Below are 11,275 nucleotides of genomic sequence, written 5' to 3'. Positions count from 1 at the left end.
TTTCACTGTCTTGAGTTGTTTCCAAGACAAAGAAGTTATATTAATTCACAACAACTCCTTCACAGTGACCTAACCACAACAGGGTGTAACTGCTAAAATAGTGAGCCCAGAGGAGGACTCTGTGTGTGTGTGTGTGTGTGTGTGTGTGTGTGTGTGTGTGGTGCAGCAATGTAATATCCTTGATATTTCAAGCTGTTTCTTTATTCCTGATTCATCATCTCTGGCCTTTTCAGCCATGCTTTTAATCTCATGGTAACAAGACGGGGGTTATACGTACAATTTTACTTCCATGTTCCAAGCACAAAGGAGAAATGTAGTGGTGGTACCAATATCAGAGTGTGGATACAATGAAGGTAGCTAATTTCTGCTTTGTGTTGGAAGCACAAAACTAACAGTTACTTCAGGGGAAGTTATTCAGAGAGCTATCAGCATCCTTAGTCAAAGCATCACTGTGGATTGAGTTGTTTCTCTCCAAACTATATGCTCTCCAAACTAAGTCCTAACTCCTTGTACCATAGAATGGTATTTGGAAATAAGTTCCTTACAGGTGTGATCAACTTAGAATGAGGTCATTAGGTCACTTGAGCTCTCCTGTCCCACCTGAGGACAGGTGGGGGAGACTGAGAAGCACTTGTGTAGTTCCCAGTCCAGAGACATAGGCTCACTGAAAGAGTCCCAGTCTCAGGACTGCAGAATACTTCCTCTTCCTCGACACCTCAAAAGGTTTATTCAGAGCATCTTCTTTTACCTGGAGTATCGTGTCTGGCTATCAAGAAAAAAATTGAAGTCATAGTACAAGGAAAAAAAAAACACAATTTAAAGAGAGAGAGCAAGCATCAGAACTAGGCATGGCACAGATGTAGGAATTACTATCTTAGAAATGTTAAACAATGATTGATATGCTAAAATATCTAATGGGTAAAGTACGGAACATGCAAGACAAATGAGCAATGTGATGAGAAAGATGGAAATCCTAAGAGCCAAAAAGAAATACTAGAGTTAAAACTGTAACAGAAGTGAAGGGTACAGGCCAGCGCTGTGGCACAGTGGGTTAATGTCCTGGCCTGCAACGCTGGTATCCCATATAGGCGCTGGTTCAAGTCCTGGCTGCTCCACTTCCAATCTAGCTCTCTTTTATGGCCTGTGAAAGTTGGATCACCAACGTTATGTCATTATTTATGAATGAATAAATATTGGGGGATGCATTTTATTGGCCAAGTGTACTAACTCTTTCACACTTTCTCAAGCCCTTAGATAAATGTAGGGCAAGCAGAAAATGAATATGGTATCACAGTATCATTTCCTTCTCCTTTATTATCTCAGAGTTTCCCTTACAAATATTTATCCATATCGGATGTGGAATCTTCGTCATTTCCATTGGATGCTACTTGGTACTGATATATTAACAACATAAATAAACTGAGGCATAAATGCTTGAAAATATCAAACAATTTTTACTTGTGTAAAGGACACAAAAGAATGTCAGGATATATGGCAAAGAGAATAGCAACAGTATCCTGGACAAACAAGATACAAACATTCTAGTACCAAACCTCACCAGCAGATTTATAGATGCTTATGTAAAAGTGCAAATGAAAGAAAGACTAGAAATATTAAGAGTCTTCCCTCCATGTCAAGTCATACGCTGGAACATTCCTGGACATAATCTAACATAAAAACTTGCTAGAGGTTACTTCTTCAGGGCCAGGAGCCTCAGGTCTCAGAGTTTTACAACACAAAACATAATATACAGTATGTTAAGGCATGAACTGGATGCTCATCCACCACTCCAAACTATCTTGACCAGAATACTTTGCCCAAAGTTCATACTAAAACCCAGTGCCATGAAACAGAATAAGGGTAATTTCCCCAGACTTCTTTGGGATTCATGCTAATAATTCTTTAGGTTAGATGGAGGAGTCAACCTGTAACCTGTGTAATAATAATAAAAAAAAAAACGGTTCTAAGTACAGAGAGTATCGGAAGAGCTCGAGATGATTGGAGAATAGACTATGAGAAGACATACTATACTTTTAATGACACAGTGATATTCATAAATGGGAATTTTAGTGCCATTATTTTTTATGCTATTTTAAAATAAAGAAAAATCTCTATTTTAAAAAAGTCTTGTTACTTCAATCAGTCACAAAAATCCAACTCAAAATAATATAAAGGAAAAGGAAAACTTACTGGATGGCTAATAGAGCATATTCTAGGAAAAAACATTTAGGTGAAAAAGTAGGGATATTACTAGGCATCAGGAACAAGAGCCTTTTACTGATTGTGAAATTCATATTTCAGTCCCTTTTCCCCCATCCAGAACACTAAATAACCTCAGAGGTTTACATCTTAAAACTTTAGCCACCAAGGAAAGCTTGCCTTGAACGTGTCTATTTCTGAAGCAGAGACTATAACTGAGATCAGCTGTGGTCAGTGGACCATCCCAGAACGAAGGAAGACAGAATCACCATAACAAAATGACTGCCCCAGTGGTAATCACTTGGGTAGCAAAAGGGGTGGGGTAAGGAGAATGAGAGAGGGAACAGGAGAACAATTTTCAGAAAAATGGTAGTTAAAGGAAATATAACACAATATCCAAGTATCCATAATTTGTATATTTCCAAGGTGGAAATAAGCCTAGAGAATTTTTCAACTTCAGCACTACTGACATATTGGATTGGAAAATTCTCTGGTGTGGGGGGCTGTCTAATGCATTTAGCAGCACTCCTGGCTGCTCCCCACTAGATATTAGCAGTACCTCCCTGGTTGTGGCAATCAAAAATGTTTACAGGAATTGCCTAGTATTCTGGGAGGAGTTACCCCAGTTAGGAACTGTTGACTGCAACTTCAAGTTAGTCATATGTGGGAACTAAACAAGTTATCACAAGGAATTTCTACTTGTAAATGCATCAGAATGTTCAGAAGTTAATTTGCTTTCAGTCCTAGGTTGAACCATTTCACAAATCCCAGGTCAAACTTCTCTTCCATTTAAAAATGGAAGCAATAACAGCTCCACAGGGCGGTCTTGAGTATTTAGTAATTATATAAACTATATGAAAGCACTTTTGAGAATTGGAATATAAATGTACAGTAACAACAATAAATAAAATCACTGTAGACAACCAGTCTTTTTCTCTAAGGCTTTTTCTCAGGAGACTGGGTGTGAAACAGGTGAATGCATGGAAACAAAACATTTGCTATCTAAAAAGCAGAATTTTTTGGAAAAAAAAACAAAGCAAATGAAACATACTCAACACCAAAAAACAAAACAAAGCTCCCCCTCCCCCTGAAAACTCTATAACCCAAGTTTAAAAAATCCATAGTTCCTGGCTTTTTGTCTTTGGAAACTCTCACCTTTTTCCATTTTGGTGCTGTGGCGTAGGTCAAGCTGCCCTCTGCCTTGCCAGTATGCCTTATGGGCACTGGTTAGAGTCCTGGCTGCTCCACTTCTTTTTTTTTTTTTTTTTTTGACAGGCAGAGTGGACAGTGAGAGAGAGAGACAGAGAGAAAGGTCTTCCTTTTGCCGTTGGTTCACCCTCCAATGGCCGCCGCGGCCGGCGCGCTGCGGCCGGCGCGCTGCGGCCGGCGCACCGCGGCCGGCGCACCGCGCTGATCCGATGGCAGGAGCCAGGAGCCAGGTGCTTTTCCTGGTCTCCCATGGGGTGCAGGGCCCAAGCACCTGGGCCATCCTCCACTGCACTCCCTGGCCACAGCAGAGAGCTGGCCTGGAAGAGGGGCAACCGGGACAGAATCCGGCGCCCCAACCGGGACTAGAACCCGGTGTGCCGGTGCCGCTAGGCGGAGGATTAGCCTAGTGAGCCGCGGCGCCGGCCGCTGCTCCACTTCTTATCCAGCTTCCTGCTAATGTACATTGGAAAGCAGCAGAGAATGGCTCAAGTCCTTGAGCTCCTGCACCCATGTGGGAGAACCAGATGAAGCTCCTGGCTCCTGGATTTGGCTTGGCCCAGCCCTGGCCATTGTGGCCATTTGGAGAGATCTCTCTTCTTTCTCTTTTTTCCCTTTATCTCTGTCTCTTCCTCTTTTGCTGTAACTCTGGCTTTCAAATAAAAAAAATTAAATTTCCAATATATTGTCACAACTAAGGAACTAACAGATTTTATACCTCTTGATTTTTTTTTACTATGCTAGATATTTTTATTCACTACAATTATTTGTATTATCAGTGGAAACATGATTTTTTTCTCACATACTGAATAACTACAAGTATGGGAATTAAAAAAATGTATTCTAGGGTCCGGTGTTGTGGCTTAGCAGGTAAAGCTTCTGTATACGATGTCAGCATCTCATATCTGAACTCAGGTTCAAGTCTTGGCTGTCTCACTTCTGATCAGCTCCCTGCTAATGCACCTGGGAAATCAAAGGAAGATGGTCCAAGTGCTTTGTTCTGTGCCCCCCATGTAGGAAACCTAGATGGAATGCCAGGATCCTGACTTCAACTTGGCCCAGTCCTGGCCATTATGGTCATTTGTGGGGTAAACCAGTGGGTGAAGGATTTCTCTCTCTTTAACTCTTGCAAATAAATAAAATAAAGCTTATAAAAATATTCTATATTATCATATAAATTTGAAAGAAGCCAGATTTCTCAATCAAAACTCATTAATTATGGGTATTTATTATTGCTTGGTGACAACAAATTACAGCAAGTCCTTAATGAAATGTTGTATATGAAATAGAAATAATATATTTATCAGTTAACAGGATGTACAGACATCCTTTAAATTATTCCAAAAACAAATGCCACAAAGACAAGTAAGCATGTTTGATACCTGGATATCACATGAAAAATATCATCACCACCCCCAGCAATAAGAACTATGATAGTAATAATTAAAACCAAAACCCTGATGTTTACTTAATGGTTGTTGTGAACTTGGAGTGGTCCTAAGTACCTTACATGAAAAATCTACTTAGTTCTTGAGAAAGTCATTAACTCACTTAGAAACTTAAAGCACAGAGATGGAAACATTTAGAAAATGGAAATTCCCTCCTTGATCAGGATCCCATAATGAAATCCTAAGATAAATTAGGTCAAATCTTTTTCAGTGTTTCTATTATAACATCTTTATTCTTAGTGTCTGACTTTGCCTTAATATTTTCTATACAAAATATATATTTTTGTTCTTCAAATTTAAATCTGTTGAATAAGTATGGAGAAGAGAATAATAATAATATTACAATAGTGGTTTGCATACATTCTTTCTTGTCAAAGCTCAGGTTTTTTTAAATTTTGGCTTTTTTTGGTATGATATTTTTGGCTTATGTTGGTGGCACCTATTCCTCCCCCTCTTCTTCCTCTTCCTCTTCCTCTTCTTCTTCCTCTTCCCTCTCCATTTCCTCTTTGTCTTTATTCTCTTCTTCCTCTGTTTCAGATTGGTCAGGGGTAAAGCTCATCTGCTTTTCCAATAAAATGTTTGGAAAATAAGGCTGTATTATGCAAACAATTATAACACATAGCAGAAAACATAGTATTCTCAGTAACAAAATAAATATGCACAGTGGATCACATACAATTGGCCGGGGCACTTCCCACTTTGGATACCAAAATTGGTAATCTGTAAATAGAAAAGTAATTAAAAACTGTATTGCACATAAAGTAGTGAAATTGTTAAAGAAATAAAGGACATCAATACATACATATAGCTTGGTCACGATCTGCATTACCTAGGAAAAAAAGAAAGTCTATAAAGAATTTCACAAAATTTTGTCTTTCTTTGTAAACTAAAATATTTTTCCAATAACAGTATCACCTTTCTCATGTATTATACTATCATTTTTGATTGTCCTTCCCACCAAGTAACCAATTATACAGTGCAATATAATCTGTTCTAGTAAATGTAAGCCTGGTCTGCTAGGAGGAAGCAAATAGAGGAACCAGATGTGAGTTCTAGTGCTAATTCAGTCTCTAAATCATTGTGTCACCTTATATAAGTCACTTCATTTCTGTCCTCTAAACATTGTTCCAACTCCAACATTCTAGGATTCCACAATATCTCTTATTTTCATCTGTTTTTTTTTCTGTCCCAAATGATCCCAAATTAAGTTTCAGAATCAACTCAATTGCCCATTAAATTCTTGTTTCAAGAAACTTTCAGTTACTTTTCCATTTCCTATGTGGAAAAGTTAAATCTACAACTTAGCATTTGTTGTTTTTAGCAATCTGACCCAATGAGATAATAACACTTCTCAGGCAATAAATTCCCTCTCTTCTTTTATTTTTTTAAAGATTTATTTTACTTTATTTGAAAGCGTTACAGAGAGAGGTAGGAAGTTACAAGAGGAGCAGAGACCATAATTCTCCAGAGATGGTTGTAAACAAGAAAGCAACTTGGATAAAGAGGAGATCCACAGTGAGCTCCTTGCTGAAAGGGGGAACTATATGCTTTTCTGCCACATCTCAGCCCTTGGGTAGCGACTTCCCTGACCTTTGCTACCCGAGTATTTATAGCATTAATGTAAAATTGTATTTCCTATGTTAAAGAACTTCTTTCCAGAAGAACTTCTTTCCAGAACAGAGTAGTTGTTTTCCTACCTTACTAGTCAAATCAGACTATTAAACTCTGTAATAAATGAATTTTTTTTCTACATGCTTAAAGGATTCTTCTCCCCTTTCCCCTGGCCACCAGAGTTGCTAGGTTATGTTGATTATGTTGACTACTTTGTGTCACTTTATTCTGGTACAGAGTGTGCACATTCAAGTATTTTTATTTCTAAAAGATGTGTTTTATCACTTACTTTCACCATTCAACAGTGTTCTTTTAGAAAGGATCTAAGCAAAGTTTTTGAAAACTGAATTTTGGCAACACAGTTCACAGAAGACAAGCTGGAAATTCCGGTCTGAACCTAACCCAGTCAAGTACCTTCTAAAACTAGAATACCAACATTCCCCATGGAATTTAAATGTTTCATAATGAAATATTACAAATCCTAGCATATAATTCAACCAAACCATCTCAACTCAAATGAGAAAAGACAAGTAATAACTACCAAAGGCAAGATAAAACATCCAGGAATTATTAGATAAATACCTTGAAATGAAAGTTAACAGAAACAATATCCAAGAAATAGAAGATAGATTTCAAAGTAAGTTATCAGGAGGAAAAATGAAAATTACATATGAATAAAATGGCCAATTCATCAAGAGATGATTTTAATTGCATGTACACTTGACAGAATTTTGACATACATGAAGGAGAACTGACAGAACTGGGAGGAGAAATACAGAATTCTATATAGTTATAGTTGTGTGTATAGTTATAAAACGTGTATAGTTATAGTTGGAAACAATATCTATAATAATAATGATAAAAACTGAATCTATCATCTATTTTCTGTAGCATCCTCTCTTCACATAACTCATACCTCAATAAATTATATCATAGTCACCAAAACCCCAAATCTGGTATTTATCTTACACTCTATTTTTTGCCATCACCAAATCAGATTAGTATTCATGATGTGCTAATTTTGCTACATAAATAGTAATCAGATTACTCTCATCATCTCTATTTCTCTTTTTTTAAAACCAACCTTCCTTCCTTCCTTCCTTCCTTCCTTCCTTCCTTCCTTCCTTCCTTCCTTCCTTCCTTTCTTTCCTTGGCACAGTTAGAGGGCAGACGCAGAGAGAGAGAGGTCTTCTAACCTCTGGATCACTCCCCAAATGGCTGCAATGGCCGGAGCTGGGCTGATCCAAAGCCAGGAGCTTGGAGCTTCCTTTGGGTCTTCACGTGGGTGCAGGGGCCCAAGCACTTGCGCCATCTTCCACTGATTTCCCAGGCACAGTAGCAGGGAGCTGGATCAGAAGTAGAGCAGCCAGCAATTGAACCAGCGCCCACTTCGGATGTCGACACTGCAGGTGGTGGTTTCACCTGCTATGCCACAGTGCTGGCCCCTCTATTTCTTTTACAAATACTCTACAATGAACCTCTTTTCTCTCTTGGAATAAAAAAATCTCCAAACTGATTCGTTTTCCTGAGATTTTGCAGTTTCTTTTTTAGAAATTTAAAAAAATTTGAAACAATTCCAAACTTATAAGAAAGTTTCAATACAGTGCAAGTTTTTTTTATTGAAATATTTGAATGTCAACCTAATATCTAATCACCCTAGAGTACTTGGTGTAGATTTTCTACAAACAAGGGCATGCTTTTACATAATGACAGAATCATCAAAATGAGAAAATTTAGACTGTTATATTACTACCATCTAATTTTCAGATCCTAATCAATTCTTTCAGTTATAAGAGTAATGTCATTTGCAGTGAAAATATCCTATTCAGAATCATGTATTGCATTTAATTTTCATCTCTCTTTAATTTTCTTTAGTCTGGGACAGGTCATTCTCTTTTTGGCTTTCATGATCTTCCTGTTGTTAAAGATAACAAGTTAGTTATTTTGTAGACAAATACTCAGTTTTTAAAATAAATCTGTAATTTGGATTTAATTGACATACTCTTATGATTGGATTGGGTCCTGTAACTTTGCAAGGAATACAAAAGAAACAATGTTCTGCTCTGCTCATTGCAACCTCTGTCTGTAAGTTGTTCCCAATGTTAATGTTCACTTTGATCACTTGACTTGTGCCAGCTGGGCTCATCCACTCTGAGGTTACCTTCTCCCCTTATGAATTAAATATTTTTATGGTGAGTTCTTTGAAACTATGTAAATATACTGTTTCTCATCAAGCTTTTTTTAAAGATTTATTTATTTATTTGAAAGTCAGAGTTACACAGAGATAGGAGAGGCAGAGAGAGAGAGAGAGAGAGAGAGAGATATCTTCCATCCGATGGTTCATTCCCCAATTGGCTGCAACGGCTGGAACTGCACCAGTCCGAAGCCAGGAGCCAGGAGCCAGGAGCTTCTTCTGGGTCTCCCACATGGGTACAGGGGCCCAAGGACTTGGGCCATCTTCTATTGCTTTCTCAGGCCACAGCAGAGAGCTGGATCAGAAGAGGAGCAGCCGGGTCTTGAACCAGCGCCCATATGGGATGCCAGCGCTTCAGGCCAGGGCTTTAACCCGCTGCGCCACAGCGCCGGCCACTCTCATCAAATTTTTGATGTATTCATTTACTATTTTACATCTGTATGAATGGTTTTTTGCTTCATCCAATGGGTTATATTTGATTACTATTACCATTATTTCAGCGCTCATATTGTCCCAGATTTGGCTGGCGAAAGAACTTTAAGATGACATCTGTGTCTTTTTTCTTATCTGTTTCCATCATTCTTTGAGCACTTCTGTATTTTCAAGTATAAAAAGATGTTCTGGATTAAACTTACACTTTCCTTGCCCAAGCTCTGGAATCAGTCAGCCTTTTCTTCAATCAATCCTGGTTCCTTCTTGTAGAATAGCATTTAGAAACCAAGATTAGGTGCTAGTCGTGCCCAGCGTTTTGGGGTCTCCAAGGCCCACTCAGAGTTAGGGAATATGTGGATGTAGATACATGCATATACAACATTTACACTTATTTTTGTTGAAATCTTAAAGTTCTGAAACTGTAATTCCAATTCAGCACCACAATATTCATGCTTGCTTTCTTCCTTTACCTATTTTTACTCCATTCTATAGCAATCAAAAACCTGAGCCTGTTATCCTTAATTTATCTATTTACTCAGTCAGTCCCCAGTATGCTTCCCATCTCTGATCACAGCCTCTAGTACTTCCCTGATATGGTGACTTCTCACTGTGCTTGGGCTCAGATATCCCACATCAGACTGATACAAATGGCCAGATTTAAAGAATAAAAATAAAGGGTGCAGGGCTTATGTTGTGGAGCAGGGTGTTATAGTGCAGTAGGTTAAGCCAGTTGAAGTCCTGGTTACTCTGCTTCTAAACCAGCCCTTGCTAAATATGCAAGCAATAGAAGATGGTCCAAATGGTTGGGTCCGTAGTGCCCACATGGGAGATCTGGATGGAGTTCTAGGCTCCTGGTTTTGGCCTGGCCCAGCCTGAACTGATGTGGTCACTTGGGAAATAAACCAAAGGATGGGAGATCTCTCTCTCTCTCTCTATCATTCTGCTTTGCAAATAAACATAAAAATCTTAAGAAATGATGCAGATTTTTTAGCATAGTATGTTCTATGCAATATTTGGAATAAATATATTAAAATTTTCTATTTACATAAAATCAATTTTACTGAAAACATTTTATTTATGTTTATCTTAAAAGATTATTTATTTAAAAGGCAGAGTTACAGAGACTGAGAGAGAGAGAGAGAGAGAGAGAGACAGATATCTTCCATCCACTGGTTCACTTGCAAACAGTCACAATGACCAGGGCTGGGTCAGGCTGAAGCCTAGAAGATGATCCTGGTCTACCACCTGGGTGGCAGGGGTCCAAGTACTTGGACCATTCTTCACTGTTTTCTCAGGTGCATCAGCAGGGAGTTGGATTGGAAGCAGAGCAGCTAGGACTCAAAGCATGCTGACTTGGGATGCTGGAGTCACAGGTGGTGGCCTAACATGCTGTGCCACAATGCTGGCCCCTAAAATTCATTTCAATTCAGTGTCCTATGTTTAATCTCTCCACATATAGGCTGTCCTTCTACTTAGACACCTGCCCACCATTTCAGATTCTGAAATTCAGCCCTTAATTCTCCAGTGTATAGATTCCTTCCTAAAGCTACTAGGGCTCTGACTGCACCCATTCCAGTCCATCTGCCCTACAGAGAACTTTTGCTCCACTACTTTGTACTCTGACACTACTTGTAAGGTCGTCCCTAAGCATAGATTCCTCTAACTTGCTTAAGTTCTAGTATCTATTATCAGTCCACCCCTATATGTGCATCCTCTTGTCATTATTATCAGTCCACCCCTATATGTGCATCCTCTTGTCATTCTGCTTGGGCTCCAATAGTGTCAGACCTTCTCTCAAAGAATGTCATCCTCATTTGCTCACACTGAAACGCCCTTTGCCAGGCTTCTCCCTCCCATCCTGTGTTGACACTGTCCTTATTTTGTTTGGCATAGACACCACATGCTGAGACATCCTGCATGGATAAATCTTCATCCTGCTCAGGCTCTGACAGCCCAAGCCTGACCACTTACACAGAGACACTCACTTAACTCCATAAGGGTTCTGACTTCCCACACCTCTGTGTGGACATTGTCTTTACTCCAGTTAGGCTGCCTCCCCAGCCCCCTAGCAGCTTGTGTGAAACCCTTGTCCTGCTAACATTCAATCTGTTTGTCCCTCCCTGTAGATGCCTGCTTCCGACTGACATGCCTAATGGCTTTAGGGCTGAATTTTTCAGGAAGAGAA

At 39.1% G+C, this 11,275-nt stretch overlaps 1 protein-coding gene across 3 annotated transcripts in view; it reads right to left on the bottom strand.

Moving 5' to 3' along the window:
- LOC100346007 (GLIPR1 like 2) overlaps nucleotides 1-11,275 on the bottom strand; it is a 49,164-nt gene that overhangs the window by 23,453 nt on the left and 14,436 nt on the right. The window contains exons 5-7 of one of the 3 annotated variants that reach the window (XM_051845696.2): nucleotides 5,656-5,682; nucleotides 5,530-5,573; nucleotides 2,066-5,412 (exon numbers count right to left, since the gene is read on the bottom strand). The exons of 1 other annotated variant lie outside the window; for it this stretch is intronic. In XM_051845696.2, the coding sequence (XP_051701656.1) occupies nucleotides 5,293-5,412; nucleotides 5,530-5,573; nucleotides 5,656-5,682 (191 nt within the window). In that variant the 3' untranslated portion in view covers nucleotides 2,066-5,292. Of the gene's footprint in view, nucleotides 1-2,065; nucleotides 5,574-5,655; nucleotides 5,683-11,275 lie in introns of those variants that run through there. One more of the 3 variants, XM_002711343.5, reaches the window with a different exon arrangement.

This window comes from Oryctolagus cuniculus, chromosome 11 (assembly GCF_964237555.1).
Source record: "Oryctolagus cuniculus chromosome 11, mOryCun1.1, whole genome shotgun sequence".
Taxonomy (NCBI): Eukaryota; Metazoa; Chordata; class Mammalia; order Lagomorpha; family Leporidae; genus Oryctolagus; species Oryctolagus cuniculus.
Note: the sequence above shows the minus strand (reverse complement) of the source record. Positions and strands in the feature narration are given on the sequence as shown.